Here is a 19,906-nt window from a genome sequence, read left to right on the forward strand (position 1 = left end):
TAAAATAAAATAAATAAAAAGCCTGCACAAGCAGGACTGACATGGTCTGAAAAAATCTTCAACCATATGAAATATTATATAAAAATTAAAATATAACCCAAAATGCACTGCTGACGGGTAGCAGTTGAAACGTGGACTGCATTTCTAACATGCTTATCTTAGCTGTTAAGGATATATATCAGGAACAACAAAATAGTACCAATCAGAACAGAATAGATGGAGGCTTTAGTAAGTACTCTGAGCACTGCCTAACACCTTGATGCAAAGTCACTGGAAATCTGTGCCTGAGTGAATGAACATCTGATTTCACTTGTCCAGGCAAAATTTTCAAGTTCAACAATTAAAAAAATATGTCATGCTTTGGATGCAGAGATGTGATGACAAATGATGAGATCAAACAAAGACTCTTTCCGCATCTATGTATGAGGGTATGGTGCAGACAAGAGCAGAATAAACTGGCTGTGTTTGAAAAAAACAAAACAAAACAAAACATAAATAGCAAAATACGTCATCTCACTACCAATGTTAGTCTCACTGATCATGCAGAGCTTGTTCTACCCAGCAGAATGATTATTTGATAAAAGTACATTCACAGATTATGCATGATTTGTTGTAATTGTGCAGTGGTCTGGCTAACTGCAAAATGGTGCTGAAATCTTCCATGACTGGCGGGTTTCACAGTATTTGTGTCATACGATACGTCCGAGATTTATTACAAGTATACAACTCTTCATTTATGAGGCATCAACTGAACCTGGGTACGTCTGAGATTTATTACAACTCTTCATTTACGAGGCATCAACTGAATCTGGGAAGTTTCTGTCAATTTTATGTATGTTTCACAATTTACTGTAAAAATGTGAATTAAAAAACCCCAGAACACTAAAGTGTTGTGTTTCATTTGCATGTGAATTGTGATGTCATGAAGTGTGTCTGGGCATGAGAAAAGAGATGGACACCATTTCCCTAAACCACACAAGCTAAAAGTAAAATTGAAGTCAGACAATAGCTTGCATTTATGCCATACAGAATGATAGAATACACAAATTTTGATTAAAACTTTCCTTTTTTAAAATTTTATTGAATAACACATTATCTCAGGATATTTCAACCCCTGGCAGCAAACATCTCAAGACGTTCTCAACTGAAGAAAGATCAACACATTTACCGGCCCAATCTTGTCTCTGAAAGTTGGTCAACACAGGGTCACAAAATATCCAGTTTCCAACATTTTCCATGCACAGTTCTCACAGTAATACCAATAGTCCTGAAAATAAAGTTCAAGTTTTATTCTTCAATTTCTATCAGGAGGAGTGTGGCTAGATCTTCACTCTTATTCCTGAGAGATTGTATTTGGAAAAAAAAAACAAAAAAAAAAACAGTTTCATCCATCTCCACATTCTCAAGACCATCAACTTACTTTGATTGTTTTGTTTGGGATTAAAAGCAATGAACCAGATATGGTTGAGTGCTCTGCACATTCGACCATTCTCCAAAGCATGCTACAGAAGAAAAGTTAAGATCGTGAATCTTTATCTTTTTTATTATTAGTTTTTTCTGACCACAAGTACAAGCTGTACAATGACGTTGAAAACTGATGATCTTAATATCCACATCATCTTTACCATACACTGCGATTTATAAAGGCTTTAGGAAAATTAAAAATCAAATGCTGCAAATTGCATTTAAAATTGTACTATTACACATGATCAAAAATATTAATCCACGACTCCACTATATTTCGTTTTCCAGAGAAAGGAGGAGTTTGTATTATACTACATCAGTACATGTTTGGTGTCATATACTGTACCATGTCAAACTGATGCAAACTAGGCCTATCGGTTTGCTCTGCTTGGCCAAATTTCGCACAGCTAACAGTGAAAAGATGACCCGTCTTGCCCGGTCCACTCTTAGCCAACCAAACACCTCTAAAAGCTACAAGCGCTGAATCGTTCCACCAGAGAACTCAAATTATTAGTTGTGATCATGACAGACATAGACCACCAACACATGCCATAATCGATATGGTCGTAAGAAGTGTAGACAGCCATGATGTCCATCAATTTTTCAAACATTGGAATATGTAGTGTTTGCTATCCCTTGCAATACTTTAATATATATATCATCCAAGATTTAAGAATGTGGGGGATGTTCCACAGTACAGGTGCACACTTGCATAATTTACATGTGTATGTGCATGCGTGTATGTGTGTGTATGTGTGTGTGCGCGCACATGCGTGTGCATGCATGTGTGCATACATGCGTGTGTGTTTTCAATTGTAATCATATAAAATTTGTGTTCTACATGTCTGTGACTGTGAGTTATTGCATCTGAACTATGAGTGAAGGAAAGAATAATTTGCAAATAGGATGCGAGGTTTAGCATGTTATTGCATAGTTTTGCATGGCTCAACATGGTATCAACAAATTCATGTTCAAAAAGGTTACATCCTGGAAAATAATCCATTTCAGCAATCTAGCATAAACAGTATGGTTGAGTTAATGCTCATATATGTATTTTATCCATATATACCTGATGCTATACAGTGTTATAAATACTTTAAAAATTTAAATGTTGGTGATACTGATAACTGAACCATACTGTAAAATCATCAACAAAGAACAGCAAGTTTGATTTGCTCTGAGATAATATTGACAAACTACTGAAATGGATGAGAGTGGCAAATCAAATTTAACAATGATCAAATGTAAAAATACTGCATTTATCTATTTCTTGTTTGTTTATTAATCTGTTATACTTATAATATGAATTGTCTTTATCAGGAGGAAACAGACTTGTAAAACTAAAAGGATTTGGCTATTCTAATGGACAGATATTTAACCTTTCAAGAACATATAATAATGTAATGGTTAAAAAGGTCAACGGTCATATCCAGTTTACACATATAGAAATATATAATGGTTCGATTATTCAAGTCATATGCAAGACCAATCCTGGAATATGGTAATGAGGCATTGTCCCCATACATAAGAAAACATTATAAATATATAAGCTTTGTATAAAATGTGAACAGAATATTCATTAAGTAAACAATAGTCCTGAACAAGTAATTTGACCTATGAAGAGAAATTGGATCAGTATTCTGAAGCTTACGTAAAAGAGATTATGGTGTAATATAATTGAGAGTAACTCAGTAAGACAAAAATTCTGCATAGACATTATGATCAAAGCACTGTATGGAATCTTTTCACAATTTTCACTGCAAATCAGTAAATGACAGCAAACATAGGGACATCCACTAAATCTGACAAAAGCTTTCACCAAATTGATTTTTTTTTTCTTTTTTTTTAATCTTTCCTAAATTTTCAAACTTGTAAAAGAATCTTCAATGATCCTAATGCCACCAAATGCACACTTAAATTCATTATTTCAAAAACTCATTAGACATGTCACAATCTAAGGATTACATCTGCCAGAATAATTTATCGATTAAAAGCTAGTCATAACATAAGAGAAATATTACCATGAATGTCCACCAGGTAAAATGATTTACATTATATAAAATAAATTTTTTTTAAATTAAAAATCATCCAGGCAAAATACTGATGAAAGCTATTTAAGCCAAATCATGGTAGTGTGTGAATGTGTGTGTGTGCTTGCTACTTTGTGTGTCACATAGTACTATACACTGTGTACATATATTTAATATATATATATATATATATATATATATACACACACACACACACACACACACACACCACAACACATACATGTGCAAACGAGAAGTCATCTTCAGATATCAATAGATCTATGATACACAGAACCTGTGGGTTGTGTGTGAGTGTGTGACAATGAAAAAGTGACTGTGTTCGGTTTGTGCGCATGCGTGCACATGAAGGCGTGTACACAATGTGCACACTAAAGTGTGTATAAATATGATCTTGTGTATTTTTGTGGTGTCTTTCATTGCATGTATCTGTGTGAGAGAGTAATGTGTGCTTTGATGGGTGTGTATTTTTCGCCGACAAAACTTTAAAACAATCATAAAATCCTTACCTATCGAGAAAAAGCAAAATATATGGCCAAATCACTGTTTGTTTTTGTCTGAACCGCAGGCTCAGCAGACAGCAACAGTGCGAATGATCGACTGCTAACAAATCGTATCAGATCCGTTTCTTCATCACGCAATCGTACTGCGAGTACGACACTCATAACACGCCTCTCTGTATATACAACTTAGACTGTTTAACACTTCCACAATTCAGTGATATCCAGGTATGCTCGAAGAACAGATGGTCAGCTGTTCGAGGATAAAACTTCCTCTCTCCACTGTCACTTTCTCATTTTTCTCGTAACATGGTGGACAAGTCACACGTGATCTCGCGTGTACGTGAACACTTGCGACAAAATTTCGTCACTGTCTCCATCCGGGCAATCATACTCACAACGCAACCCAAGGTAAGATGACCGCCAGCAGAAATGTGTGTTTAACAATTTTGATTGCCTCGAACATGAGATACTTCGTTTTATTTTTCATGCTGAAAAACTGTTAAACAAAAGTTAATATACATTTGTCTGATCTTTGTTTCAGAATTTGAGCTGGAGGTCCTTTTCTTGAGGACGGTTCACGTCACATTGGGGCTCGTTCCCTCGGGGGTTATTGGTGCCAGTTGGCAAAACCTTTTGGAGAGCTATCCTACTGCGTATTAGGTTTTATGACGGTTTTGATTCAAATCGGTACGTATTTTGCGTTATTTATGCATTTTTTTAAAGAAAGAAATCGACATTTACAAATTGAGAAATTGATAAGTGAGTATGTCGTCATGCCCCAGACAAGCCGCCATTTTCATAGGCCACGTTAGCGCACGTGCTGTCTGGGTAAATTATTTCACGCCTACGAGTTACGATGAGATGGGCACTTTTTTTGATCAGTTATAACTAACAGAATCAAAGTTGTTGTTTGTAGGCGAAACGTAAGCGAGATGCCGTTGAATTTAGCGTAAAATAGTCCCCATGATCAAGATGGAAATAAAACAACGAAGATGAACATATGGGAATTACAGATCAAGGTTTTCTCCTCACATGACCAACATTGATTGGCTACATGTATCCACATTTCTTTCCTTCCACACCTCTGTGACTGGCGCAGTGAATGTCCACGCCTTGCGACCACTACTCATTCCATCTTGGAAAAACTGGATATCGCCCATTGTTGTGCTGGTGCATGTCTTGATTGCTGCTGGTTGGGTAGTTTGCATCATTGTAAGCTACTGGTGAAATAGATCATATTAGATTTGTCTGAGGATTTTTTGGAAAAAAAAAAAAGAAAAGAAAAGAAAATACTTTTTTTTTAAATCAGCAGTAGCACAAAAATAAAGGTGCTTGTAAAGAGCTGAAACAGCATCAAAATTTCTAATACCATTGTACTTACAAGCAAATGTTTTTCCTGGTTAAATTCTGGATACATGAGTATGCTTTTAGCCACATAAAATAAGGCTAACCAAAATTTATAACTTTATCAATACAATTGGATTGATTTAAAGATAGGTTTCACATATATTGAAAGTACCATTGGATGAGACAGAAAACCAAAGGCCTGTGTGCAGCATGCATTAAGCGTATGTAAAAGAATTACGGCAACAAAAGGGTTGTTCCTGGCAAAATTCTGTAGAAAAGTCCACTTCGACCGGAAAACAAAACACATGAAAAGGAAAAACAAAAGAAAAATGCATATAGGAAAAAAACCAAAAATGGGTGGCGCTCTCGGTGTAGTGACATGCTCTCCCTGGGGAGAGCAGCCCAAATTTCACACAGAAATCTTTTGTGACAATTAAGAATAGTACTATACAAATTACAATATATTCTTACATGACATTTTATGAGTCAAAGGAAAGTTGTAACATCATTAGGTATCCTTACCGAACAAGACTGGCAATGGTAAATAGAGTTACCATATCACCGCTGAAGAGTGGCTGTATAGTAACGCGTCCTCTTAACAAGCAAGATAAATTAGTGCATGGGATAGAATCCCACACTTAAACGGATACAGTATTTTCTCTCTCCACTAGACCTTGATTAATGGTCTGGGCTGGTCATTTAGATGAAACAACAAACCGAGGTCCTGTGTGTGGCTTGCACTTTTTCCATGTAAAAGAACCCATGGCAGAAATAGGGTTGTCTCTGAATTCTGTAGAAAAATCCACTCTGGAAAACAAATCGGGCCGGGGGGATATGCTATCCCCAGGGCAGAACAGCCAGAATATCTCGCACTAAAATTTTATCAACTGTTGTGACAAAAGTTATACAATTCAATGCAGTGTGGGAGTCTTCTCTAAAGTTTTAATTTTTATTCAGACTTTGAAAGGACAGCTTTATATAGACTTAAACTTTTTAGATCTTGACATTCACCCACACAAGATGTTTTATCTATCAGCCAATGAAAAGAAAATGTTGAAAGGAGGTCTTTATGAATGAACCACTAAAGTCTAGTACTAATAGTAGCAAACTATATAAAACAAATTATTGTACACTGCTTGTGCCTGAACCCCCTTGTGTATAACTAAAGGCATGCAGGAATAGATCAATTATACATGTAGGAGATGTAATCTATGTCTGCAGTACGTGGATTCTGGAAACATGATGATGCCCAGCTTGCACTAACCATGGCATATTCATCAAGAAATTGATGTTGAATGAAATGAGAAAACTGATATTAGATTTAGGTATTTTGATTAATGGTATTTTTCTTTGATGTATGCTGAGCTAAAATTGCACTTTTTATATTTTTGTGGAAGGCTCATATGCATTTAGTAATACAGATAGAAGCAAAAATGTTAATAAAAAAAAATAATAATAATAATAAAAATATTTTAAAAAAACAAAGATATCCTGAATCTCACCCTTTAATTTAGTTTAAATGTTCGGTTTTTCTGGTATATATTTGACAGCCTGTTTTGAACAAATGTGCCATTTCTTTTTGTTTCAGTTAATACATTCTGAGTGGTATTTTTGTCTTGTCCTTTCGTGAAAGTCGCATATGGATGGAAAGACAAATCCATGTGATAGACTGTTCAACTTACCACAAAGTATGGTTAGAGAGGAAAGACATGTTTAAAAAGGCAACAACAACAAAAAAAAAATGGAAAAAAACAACAGCAGAGTGGATGTAAGGCAAATTAACTTTGTTTTGTTTTTGTTTTCATAATTTCATTGAAATAGTTGTTACAGTGTTAAAGCTGAAGACAGAACTACTTTTTCATTATTTTGTTTGCTTTTTCTGATATCACTTATTGGGATGTGTTTTTACACATGGCTGTCAAAATGACCATTATTCTATGAAGTTTGTTTTTCAGGGCCCCTGCTGAGGCACTCAAGAACCATTGCGACTCGCAATCAAACATTTTGGAGTTTGGAAACTCCAGGAGCTTTTATGAAGTTCTCGACGTCACCCAGCCATTGGAGCAAAAGTCATTGTAGTATTCACAGGAAAAGAAAGCCTTACCAAATAAATCAGGAAACATGGCGGTCAACATTGACAGATCCAACATGGACCAGTTCTACCGCTATAAGATGCCTCGTCTCTTAGCCAAAGTGAGTTTTCTGTCTCTCTCTGTGCTCAGAAAAATAGGGTTTTAATATTTTACAAGTTTTTTTATGGTTGTCCCAAGTAGCACCAAATAATGTAAATCAGTATTCATAGTTATTTGTCATGTTTGAAATAGCCAATTACAGGACTTAGGTAAGGTGGTGGTTGTTGTTTTTTTTCTTCTCCTTCACTGATTCACAGAAAAATGGTGGTTCTTGTGTTTCACTTAAAAAGAAAAATACCAAGGAAGTTCAGTCATCTTAGTTTTAGAGGCAGCATTTGGCTTTAAAATGTTTGACATCTTCAGTATGTGCTCATACATGGAAATGTATCTTTGCATAAAACATTTGTGCTTGTTTGGATGTGTGTTGGGTTGGGGGGGGAATGAATGTAGGATTTAATGTTTTGTATCATGTTCAGTTATTGATTTTGATATTTATGTGGGGTTTTTTTGTTTGGGGTTTTTTGGGTTTTTTTTTTTTCTATTTGCAAACGCCTAGGACTTATTTTCAAGATTGGGTGTAAATGCCCAGAATAATGATTTATGATAATCTTAATCATTAAGTACATGTCATGTACATTTGATTCTTAGACTTTGACCAGTCATGGTGGGTAATGATAAACAAATAGTTTTATTTACAACTACAATTTAGAGTATTCTTTTAACATTATCCATACCTGAAAAAATGTCTTGGCTCTCTCTGAAGCCAGTTAGAGAATGAAAGATACTGAGAGGGAGGTACACAGAATAAGATATATATATATTATATAAGTATACATATATATATCAGCAGCCTTTTTTTTAAAATGTCTGAAAACGAGTCTAGAATGAGCTTAGATTAAAAATAGTTAAATACAAATCAAAAGAAATATCCCAGAATAAAAATTATTAGAACCAAAGTTTCAGCCATGCAAAGTTCATTGAATTTGAGCCTTTTCATGCGTCATTTTAAGCTTTTGGAAAAATCTCCAATATAAACAGGAGGTTAAAAACTTTGAAATTAAATATTTTGTATTGTAATTATGCAGATTTTCCCCAGCTGCACAGTCTGATAATTTTCTTGATTATGAGAAGTAAAATAAACTTTGAAATTCTCTGTCGGCAAATTTTGTCAAAAAGGAAAATTGGCAGTTGCGTAAAATTTCTGCTATGTTTATGAAATAAATTGATTTGTATTTTGCTGAGCAAGGTCTTTAAAATGAGACAAAGGAAAAATGCAAGTAAAACTCTTTTTTTTTTTTAATATTTCATCTCCCCCAGTTCTCTTCCTGGCAAATCTAGGTGTTCCCCCTGAGTTACCCGCATATCCAAGAATCATATGAAACATTCCACATTGAAAGTTCAAATTTAGAAAATATCTAGACAAGTTTACTTCCCCTCCCACTTTCAAGAAATGCATCCTTCATGTCTTATCCATTATATATTCTCCAATCCACACCGTGGAATAGTGAAGCAAAATTTCAAGTTTATTTTCCAGAAATTGATGGATAATGAATGGATGTGTTTATAATGTGTGTATCAAACATACAACCAGTTACTGAATTAGTGAATGAAAGATTGAATCAATTACTGAATTTGCACAGCTTCAGACCTGATGATAGAATACAATTTGGTGAGACAGATGGGGGGTCTGAAATAGGGGAGGGTGATGCATGCAATCAGTGGTAAGTGATATATTTAGATTTTATGTAAGCAAGACTAAAAAAAGCAATGATAATGTATTATTCATATGAATAATTAAAATCAATTTTAAATCAAACACTTGCTTCACACAATGTTAATGCTTTAAACCAAATTATTCATATGAATAATTAAAATCAATTTAAAATCAAACACTTGCTTCACATAGTGTTAATGCTTTAAACCAATACTGGCAATAGTTCATGAAAGACACAGCAAGAGTGAAACTCAGAGAAATGAGCTTAAAAAGGGTAAATATGTTTGTTGTGCATAATTGCGAGTTGAGGACAGTGTTTCGTATGTGCTTGCGTGTGGATTGTAAAGCGCCTTGTGCAATGTGGAAAATGCTGATGAATGTCCTGTTGTTATCATGTTCTATAAACCTGAAGTTGTGAAGTGTTAGGCAAAGGAAGAAGAAGAAAGAACACTACCCTAAAGTGATCTGCTGATTAATCTTTCTTTTCAAGAATCAGCTTTACATACTTACTGGTTGCATTATCATAGGAAAAGAGAAATTATAGCCAATAAATTTCCAGACAAATTGACATGTGGTTCTGTTTTTCTGTATTTCATGGGGAATCCCTGGTGTTTCACTCTTTAACAGCACTTTGTGCACTCTCATGTTAACATCCCTCTTTAATGTTAACTATTTTCAGAGATTTACATGAAAGCAAATTTACATTTAAAGCAAAACCACCAATTATTGGAAAGCTGAGGCCAAGGCTAACTTATCAGTGCTAAAAAAAAAAAAAAAAAAAAAAAAAAAGCTCAGCTTGAAGAGTCAAGGCAAGCAAAGCAAGAGAGGGAGCCATGAAATCAAGGGTATGAAAGTAGCCCGTGGACTTCCCATGATTTTTACTCATTTATTCCGCAAAGGCTAAACACAGAAGAAAAACAAAGCATTAGAAAGAGGATAAATTTATTTCAGTATGAAAAAAACCTATATTTTTTAATCAGTAGGTAGTTTCAGGCTTGGGGGAAATCTGCAAAATTGTGGTTTTTATCTTCAGATTAGCTTCCTGGTGTTAAAAACTGGACAGATTGGTAGCTCTTTGATATTTTTAGGTATGTTGAGAAATTTCCTTTGTTTCAGGTGGAGGGAAAAGGAAATGGAATAAAAACTGTGATTGTCAACATGGCAGAAATTGCCAAGGCACTGTCCAGGCCTCCAACCTGTAAGTATTTATGAAGTGTTCTCTCATGTCATATAGAAACATATTTGTTGAACATGGTGCAGTCACCTTTATATGGTCTTTTGAGCTTTCATTGAATTTAGACAGACCTATGAAAACTTGTTTCTGGTGTAAAAGAGATTTGTTAGTGTTACTGTAGCAGGCATTCCTTTTAGTGTAGTGAAAGAAATATATATAGGTATTTAGATATATCATCCAAGTTCGCAGCTGTAATCATGGATGTTGAGTAAGCTTGATGTTGAGAAATGAGTTCTTGGAATCATGAAAGAGTGTCATGAAATGGCGATAGCAATATCGACTCGGGATTTATTATGGTCTCTTTGATGGTATTAATCTGAGGTGATGGTCATGTTGAGTGATGTGAACAGTGACCAAGATAGCATTTATAGATATCATCTGGATTCAGCTAAATGTTTGGCTCATTAGCAGTTCACAGCTTGTCAGATCAGTAAAAATGTTTTATGGCAACAGTGCTGTATTCTACTTGCAGATCCCACCAAATTCTTTGGCTGTGAACTGGGTGCCCAGACACAGTTTGACACCAAAAATGACCGCTACATTGTCAACGGCTCTCATGATGCTGATAAGCTGCAAAACCTGCTGGATGGTTTCATAAAAAAGTTTGTCCTCTGTGATGAATGCTCCAATCCTGAGACCAACCTGGTAATTATTTTACATTAGCACTGTTTGGAGCATTAACAAGGTGCACACATCCGATTAGCCACATCTGCTAAGTTCTCCGTTAGCAGCAGATGTTTTCCTAGTAGTGACGACATCAGCTTCGGAAAACTGGATAGGAATCAAAATTGTTTTTGTCTGCTTGACTCTGCTCTGTTACTCTTTGTCTGCTCTGTTGTCTGCTGTTTTTTGTTTGGTGTTGTTTATTTTTTATTTTACAATTTTATTTTACAGACTACGATCAAATGTAGACTTGTAAAGACCTAGTTCATCAGCTTGTTCAATCAGAATCCAGTCTGCTTGCCCTGCTTTTCAGCCCCATCCGCCATTTTGATTTGTGTTCTTGCTTCAAAAAACGATCAGTTCTCTTCCAGTTTCTTTACGTTCACAGTAAAAATTTATCCCCAACTCCAACACTGCTCTTTTTCAAGCCCTAAATAGTCTGCAATCGCACTCAGTTGAAATTTGTTTATTTATTTTTTTTTTTTTATATGTAGTATGAGATAAAGTTTCAGTTTGATTTGATGGTGAACATGAACCATGTCAAATCAAACAGTGGTGCAACTGAAATGTTGCTGTTCAGCATTTATTTGGATTGCTAATGTTGTCACATTGAGTCTGTTGTGATAGGTGGCCTTAAATAATGGTCAAAATTTAGTTTTCAGACACAGAGCGCATACAGTCGATAATGACTCTTTATCTGTTATTAGTATTAATAAAGAATAAAATAAGATAAAAAGTACTCTAGCCAGATTAGTATTTTTGAAAATTTCCTATGCAAGTCATCGAAAAATTCCTTTTACACCCAGATGAAAATCATCCTACTGTCTGTCTTTGAAATACAGCATTTCCTGTATTCACTTAACCACAGATCTTGGTGCTCTTTTTAGTTTAGGACATATGAATGAGATTCAGCTACATACCAAAAAACCTTGGATGATTTGAAGTCCTACAGGAGCGAATCATGATCTGTTCTTGTACTGTCAGATGAGGAAAGTACATTAATTTGGCTTTTGTTTTCAGATTGTGTCTGTGAAAAAACAGACTATCTCCCAACGCTGCATTGCTTGCGGTCATAATGGCAATGTCGACATGCGTCACAAGCTGACCACCTTCATCCTGAAAAATCCCCCTGATCAGGATTTACAAGCTACCACACCAAGCAAAGGCAAGAAAAGCAAAAAAGACAAGGTGAGATTTTTTAGATTGTAATTGTATGCTTATATTTCTCTTTATCCCAGTATTATGCTGAGAAGTGCAGCAGAATTTCAACATTTTTATTCATTTTTTGCTGAATTGTTTATGTGATTTTGAAATTGCCTTGTCTTACATTAATCTGATAATGAAAAAGTGATTTTTATCACAGGCTTCATAAGTCCACTTCAGAAGTCAGCCAGCTAATAGTTGGGTTTTATGCTGTGCAAATATGTTTTCATGATTGGAAGGCTTGAACACTTGCCGATAATCTTCAGTCAAATTAAAAGTCCATATTTGTACTAGTACATCCACTTAGATCTTGCATCTTCTTTGCCTTTTGGACAACATATGTTCATTTCTCTGATGTTGCTTGCTCTCATATCGCTTTCACAAGTTTCTAGCAGGAATCATCCATAATATTCAGAAGATATGAATTATGTGGCATGCTTTTTTAATAAGGTAAATGAGATCGTGTACCCTTCAGGTTTGACTGCATTTGATTGTGACTCAGCATGTGAAAACTCGGCTAAAGTCGGAATTCTTTATTTTTGACATTTGTACTTCGAAAAGTTAAAAAATCAGATTAACATACAATGAACAGAACTGATCTATTATAGTTGGTTGGTTTCTGTTTAAAAAAAAAAAAAAAAAAAAAAAATTGGGGTGCCCAAAAAGTACAAATGCAGAAATCAGCTCATACATTTGCCTGATTGTAACTTGAGAACAAGAATTATCTTGAAGCAGTTTTTGGTGTCAAAAGATTCAGAATTAAGTGATCTATATATCTCTATGGTAAAAAAGTGGAAATTTCACATTTTGTCTATTTACTCAAACGAAGGCAAGAATGGCTGATCTTTTTTCAGGTCAGCAGCAGCAACTGTCTTTCTCTGAATTATTGTGTCACACACACTGCAGAATGAAACCTTATCTGTTAAAATATATCATGAAAAGCTTGGACTTTTCAGTAGAATTATCAATCTTGTGAACTTCAAATTTGAAATGTCTGGAAGAATTGAAGTGACCCAGCTGAACATGCATTTCAGCAAGGGTAGCAAGTGAAAAACTAGCGAAACACTAACCATACTCATTCTCCGACATGATAGATGGTTCTGGGGGAGACTACCAGTGTTTGTTCAATGCTCATTTCTATATTATTGCTTCGCATGCCAGAATTTTCCTGTCTTTGTCGCTTTCAGCTTACAGCTGAAATACAGAAAAAGAATCAGTTTTTTGTTACATATTTTTAAAAATTACATGATTTTGACAGGTATGCACCTGAAAACATTAAAAATACATTTCCAGGCACTTTAATGCTAAAATAATGACAGCAAAGGTAAGACTTCAAGAAATACAATATTTGTAAGAATCTCAACTTTCATTATTTTGACTGAAATTCCGTGTTTGTGTGCAAAGCTAAGAATTGCTGGCTGCGACTTGAGCCTTGTTTTCGGGCGCTACGTCACATAAGGAGACATGATACCAAAACTTTTTTGTTCTGTCAGTGTTACTTGTTTTTCTTAGTTTTTCAACTTAAATATGTTCCTTGCAGTTTGTCAGGCCATAGATAAATGAATTTTATTTTATTTGTAATAGGACAAGAAGGAAGAAAATGAACTTAAATATGTTCCTTGCAGTTTGTCAGGTCATAGGTAATTGAAATTTTTTTTTTTTTTTGTAACAGGACAAGAAGGAAGAAAATGATCGTCACAGTCCTGAGGCTAATGCGCAGCAGCAGATGGCTGCACAGCGTGCTTCAGGAGGCACCATTGATGTTCCACCAGAGGTGAATAACTTTTGTTTTTTCTTTTACTGAATGACCATGTATCTTTTCGTTACTTACAATTTTCAAAAAAGGAAGGGAAAAATACTTGTTTACAAGTCTTAAATTGCCCAGCTATTACTGACCACCTGTCATTGGGTTGGTGGTAAACTTAACATATGCCATTTTCTTAGCAAGAAGCAGCTCTAAAGAATCCTAATGAGCATGAAGAAGGGATATGTTGAGCCTTTTCCAGCTACTCCTTTTTGTTAACATGTTGCTTATTGAGAGAATAGGTGAACATGCGTGGAAGGGTTGTAATTGGACTACTTAATTGATCAGTATGCTTTATGTGAACAGCAAAATGATGGGGACGACGATGACTGGGGAGAAGATATCAGCGAGGAAGCTGTGAGGCAGCGCATGGACGAACTGTCTGGGGCAGCAAAGGGTTTGGCTTTGACGGACGACTTGGAAAAAACTGACAAAGATCGTATGGATATTGTCTACAAGCTTATCAAGGTAAGCTATGTCTCTTCCCAACTACCTAGCTAGACAGTGCTTTCACTCGACAGATTTCTGGTTTTATTGCTCATAATTAGAAATTTAATTACACATACTTAACCTTGACCCACTAGTGCAGACTCCGTTTTTATTAGAAAATATGGATGAAACTCAAACCTGTTAAGTCTAAGTCTTAGTAAAAGTGACATCCTACAAGGAATATGCATAGGTCGTTGGTCTGATTCCTGTATCTGCAGACTGCTAGAGAGTGCCAGATTTGAATTTTTAAATGTGATGGGATGTAGGGAGATTGGTAGGTTGCAGGATTCAGTGACACATGCAAATGGTGGCGGTATATGAAAACAGTAGAAGAGAAAATGGATGTTACTCCAGGATACACTTGTTTTCACTTACACACACAATTACTATTTTAAATACAAGAAACTTGAAGCAGTAAAGAATGAGAAATGTGTTGACTATACTATTCTGCATTTACGTAAATCTAACAGTCAAGAGAGTGAGTATGAATGCAATCCATTGTGTATTGTGGTACTGTAAGTGTAACAAATTAAATGCTAAGGATACGTATGTGAGAAACAGAATGTAATTTGTCAAAAGAATTGTATAGCATGGTAACTGTTCTTGTCTGCTAAGAGGATGGTGACATTTCTGTGATTAATGCAATGTGCATGTTTGTGTATGTGTGCAGAGCAAGCGTGACAGTGGAGAGCTGGGCAAGAGTGTGAAGGAAGTGGTTGGCGAGGCGGAGCGACTGGAGGTGAAGGAGAAGGTGCCTCTAGTGCTTGTGGAGCTGTTGCTGACCGACAAGGTCCTCGCGCAGGTCAAGGAGCACCGCATTCTCTTTCTCAGCGTGAGTTGATGCTTTGAAAACACTACTGAGTTTGTTCTGTCTCATTTATCACTTTAGATTCTACCTTGTATGTTCCCTTATAAAGAAAAATTTATTGATTGAAACTGGGTTCTTTCATTCACTGGATTCACAGAATCTAAATGAATAATTTTTTTTTATATAGTAATATTGTATATTATGAAAAGAACAATTTTAGATGTTAGTTTTTTGGTCATACTGTCAGGAGGTAAAAGTGGAATTTGAGCAGCAGAAACGAAACTCCAGAAGGTTGATGTAGATTAAATAACATTGTTTGAGATGATGCAAAAATAGTTTGCATGCTTTACAGTTTAGTATGTGAATGGTAATAATGAAATAGATAGATAAAATAATGTACATACGATAAACTATCAGTATTTGTTTCAGCTGGGAGGTTCGTCTTTTTTTCTACCTTTTCTTAAGCATGGTCTTTCTTAATTATGGTCTTGGTATTCAGACATGACAGAACCTTGGCATTTCAATCAATGGATCATCAAATGCTTCCCACCCCCTGTAAGGCCGGTAAAAAGAAGACAGAAAAGCTTTAATTGAAACCTAGTTGATTTAATGCCTCATGCGAACACACTATGCATAAGGCAGTTTTGTTTCTCCTGCCCCACATATTTCATCATCTGTTTCGATGACAAGTTGATCAACCACATCAGCAGTATAAAGAGAAATAATCTGCATGCGAAAAACTTTTCATGGATTATCACTGCACCTGCTATTTCCAAAAACCTGACTGGCCAGTCATGAAAATGTCCTTTGTTCTTGGTTTTCATGAACATTATCAAACTGTCCAAGACCCTCCACACTCACATCACCATCAATCATCCATTTGTTGAAGATATTCTGGCAAAAAACCTCATCGCCAGATTCATTGTCGTGGCAGAATTCTAAAATCTCAGACTAAATGTGCCATCTTGACTCGCATCTGAAATTCACTGTTAAAAAAAAATTTTTGTAAAACGTGGGGAAAAAAAATCTGGCAAAATCAACTGGATAAAAAGCAAATGGTTGAAGCCTCATTCTGAAACCAGTTCCATAACTAATAGGGGGTCAAAGCTGTCAGAAATTCAAACGTCCAAAGCTGGTTGCCAGCTGTCTCCGCTGCCTGCTGGAGATAGGTACTTTGTGGCAACTCCTGTCGCTTTTGACATGCATAAAGTTAAACATATCCACTAAAAGGTGTGGAATATAATATTGTTACACTTGAACATATAAAGGCATAGAAAAACTCTTTTTGAATATAGATGATGTAATGCCTTTTTCTTAAGCAGTTTACCAAATCCATGTTCTATGATTTTGTGTGTTTAAAAATGTGGGTTGTGTGAATGCATTAAAAGTTGTCTGTTGGTGGTGCAGTTACAGTATTCCATGGGTGCTGTTGATAATGTAGATCCTCACTTTGTGACTCTAATGGAGTAGTGGACAGAGTGTCCACTTTTGACTGGGGGGTGTGTGTGTGTGTGTCTTACAGTTTTGCAAGGACAGCCCAAAGGCCCAGAAGTACTTGGTAGGAGGACTGGAGATGCTGATTGGCCGGGAGTATTCCTCCGCCCTCATGCCACGGGTGCCTCATATTCTGAAAGCGTTCTATGACCTGGACATCCTGGAAGAGGAGGTCATTCTGGATTGGGCCAAGAAGGTGAATATGTTTCTGTGTTTATGTGTAACAACCTTGTTAAGTTGCCTTCTTCATCTGTATTGTAAACTTCAGGCATGGAAACATCTCGGCTTTGCCATCAAACGGAGATTCCTGAAAGAATTCGTCTTGAAAATGTAAATCGGCACAGGTTAGGATAATGTGGGTAGAAAAAGCAGAATCGCTACTTTCTGCCCCATTGGAGACCACTTTAAAGAACATCTGCTTCACATCACAGGACCTGTGAGATTTCAGATCTGGCTGAACATGTTGCAGACTGAAATGGAAAAATGGGAGCACACGATTGTCATCATGTGTGTACATTTAACTCTTTACTGCTAGGGGTTTATGTTTGGTTTATCATTGGCACATGCACATTTGAAATAACCCATCAAAGAGACTGAAAAGTTTTCATCTTTGTGGAATGTTAATTTGTTTGCAGGTGTCTAAGAAGTATGTGTCCAAGGAGATTGCTCAGCAGATCCGGGAGAAAGCTAAACCTTTCATCGACTGGTTGGAACAGGCTTCTGAAGAAGAGGAAGATGAGGAGGAGGAAGAGGAAGAAGAGGAGGTAAGGATTGGCAACTAGTGGTGAACCGGGTATTACAAGGTTTGCATTTCTATATATTAGTCATCACTTTAGTGTCAGAAGTTGTTTTTGTTTTGTTTTTTTTTTTGTTAATTTTCCTTTAGTGTTGGTAAATAATGGAAATACACATGTGGGGAAAATTACCGTTGGGGGACTGGGGGGGGGGGTTATTCTGGCAAGTGTGGGATTGAATCCCATGCGCTCAAAATATGTTACACTAGGCTACCACTCCACTTTCATTTTCTTTTCTCTCCAGGTGGTGTACTCTACAACGGGCCAGGTGGGAGAGCAGCCCATTGAGAAGCCGCAGGAAAATGGCGACGACGAAGAAGAAGATTTTGATATTGATGCTATTTAAACCTGGGCTTGAGGTGGACCAGCACCACACCGTCAGCAAGATGTGATGCCATTGACCACCATGTCTTTGGAGTGAAGTAGTCTGTGTCAGAAGGGTTCATTTGAGAGACCATTCACACTTTGTAGCTAAAGTACTGTAGACAGCCAGACCATGCACTGCGATACGCTATATCTTTATCGATCATTTTCTTTACACTTTATTTTGTCTTTTTCTTTCTTCAGTCATTAAGGAAATGCTTTTAATCAGAAGAAAATAAAAAGTTTCAATTGTGAATAAAACAATTGAAAAATAACTTTCTTGTGACATTGGTTGTTTCATGTACATAGGTCAGTGAATGTGCAAGGTTCTTGTTTGTTTAAAACTGCAGAAGGGGGGATGCTTTTACAATTTTCTCTATTAAAGGAAAAAAAAAAAAAAAAGGTTGAAGCTTTTCATAGTAATTGTCTCAAAGGCAAAGTCTGCTGGCCAGTGTGAGTCATCTTTGTGTACTTTACTTTTTTTTCCCACTAATTGCATAATGATTAAATCAAATTAGTATGTACAAAATATTTTATTTGGCAAAGAGACTAGCTGTTGTAGATTCAGTGATGGCAGTGAGAGTGAACATTGTTGTAAAAATATGGTAATCCTTTGTGATGTTTGTAATTTTGTTGTTTAGTGCTTACCTGCCTGTTTTGTTTTTTTTGCTGATGCTGCTGCTTTTTCTTTTCTTTTTTTTCTTTTCTTTTTTTTTTTTTTTTCTTTTTTTTTAATAAACCATTTTGAAATATACATTTTCACTTAAAGATATGGAGAGAAAAAATTTTTTCTCCAGACTTAAAAACTCAGTGTAAGAGTCGTGATATTCAGAATTTAATTTGAAATGTGCGCAACAAGTATTGTTCACGTGGGTTTTTACGTTTTACTTTTTGTGTTGTGATGGTGAAGACTTAAGTGTCAAACATTACTGAAGACACCTGTGAAATGACTGAAGACAGTTGTTCACAATGTTTACAATCAGTAAATTTTGCTTGATAGAACATTACTTAATACATGGAACCCATAAGGGCAGTTCATACCATGGAAAGTCAAATTTTCTTTTAAAAAAAAAACAACAAAAAAAACATCCTCTCTGGGATATTAAAGGGTGAGCATATAGAGAAAAGCTCTTTTTTACAGGGTTGTTTCCTAATTCCATCAAAATCCTAATCATGATAAACATGCATCAAGTGGTAGGCAAGGTGCAAACTTAACTGTTTTTCTCTTTTTTAATTTTTTTTTTTTTTTAATACCGGTTCTCTCATCTGTGTTTTGCTTTTGTTTCAACACTTCTTTCATATTCTGTATTCTATGAAGCCTGTTTTGTTCATTCTACTGTCAAATACCCGATTGGGATGTATGTTGTCATCAGGTGGCTTGTCTCATTGCCCTCTAAAGAATAAAATTGTTATAAATTTGATCATTGTTTGGTTACTGCATTGTGGAATGTTGGCTTCAGTTTTAAGTGTAATAGCTTTGAGATCATCATTAGAGGTCAAGCCTTAAGGGAAATGCTTTACCTACCATTGCGTTGGTTTCAAATCTTGGATCATGGAGTTTAAGTATCCAAAGAACAGGACAGTAAAAATCAGTTGGTTCAGAGTTATCAAATAGAGTTGTGTATGTGATATATGTGCCCTGCAGATGCACATTTGATGAATATTTTCATTGGCAAGATTTGTAAAGACTTTCTCTCACTTGATACATGCAAGGTGATGTGGCATGCCATCATTCTAGACGCTTTCAAGTTTGGCCTGCAGTCATGCCTACAATACTGACATCTTGGCTTTGACAGACATGACAATGGGTGTGGAGTGGTGGTAGTTGTGATGGAAGATTCTAGAC

General features: G+C 35.8%; 2 protein-coding genes across 14 annotated transcripts in view; one reads left to right on the forward strand and one right to left on the reverse strand.

Moving 5' to 3' along the window:
* The window catches only part of LOC143280897 (kinesin light chain-like), a 61,053-nt gene extending 56,890 nt beyond the window's left edge, over positions 1–4,163 (reverse strand). For 12 of the 13 annotated variants that reach the window (XM_076585667.1, XM_076585669.1, XM_076585655.1 and 9 more), the window contains exon 1: positions 4,022–4,163. The gene's annotated coding sequence lies outside the window, so the exon portion shown is untranslated. The remainder of the gene's footprint in view (positions 1–4,021) is intronic. The other variant, XM_076585665.1, reaches the window with a different exon arrangement.
* A 121-nt stretch (positions 4,164–4,284) lies between these two features.
* LOC143280898 (eukaryotic translation initiation factor 5-like) lies at positions 4,285–19,481 on the forward strand. Its single transcript, XM_076585670.1, has 12 exons — positions 4,285–4,423; positions 4,557–4,702; positions 7,318–7,555; positions 10,325–10,406; positions 10,915–11,087; positions 12,126–12,293; positions 13,981–14,082; positions 14,419–14,580; positions 15,272–15,433; positions 16,932–17,099; positions 17,539–17,667; positions 17,942–19,481. The coding sequence occupies exons 3-12, from the start codon at positions 7,484–7,486 to the stop codon at positions 18,041–18,043; spliced, it is 1,320 nt and encodes a 439-aa protein (XP_076441785.1). The 5' UTR covers positions 4,285–4,423; positions 4,557–4,702; positions 7,318–7,483; the 3' UTR covers positions 18,044–19,481.
* Positions 19,482–19,906: the final 425 nt, after the last annotated feature.

The sequence above is a fragment of the Babylonia areolata genome, chromosome 4, assembly GCF_041734735.1.
Source record: "Babylonia areolata isolate BAREFJ2019XMU chromosome 4, ASM4173473v1, whole genome shotgun sequence".
Taxonomy (NCBI): Eukaryota; Metazoa; Mollusca; class Gastropoda; order Neogastropoda; family Buccinidae; genus Babylonia; species Babylonia areolata.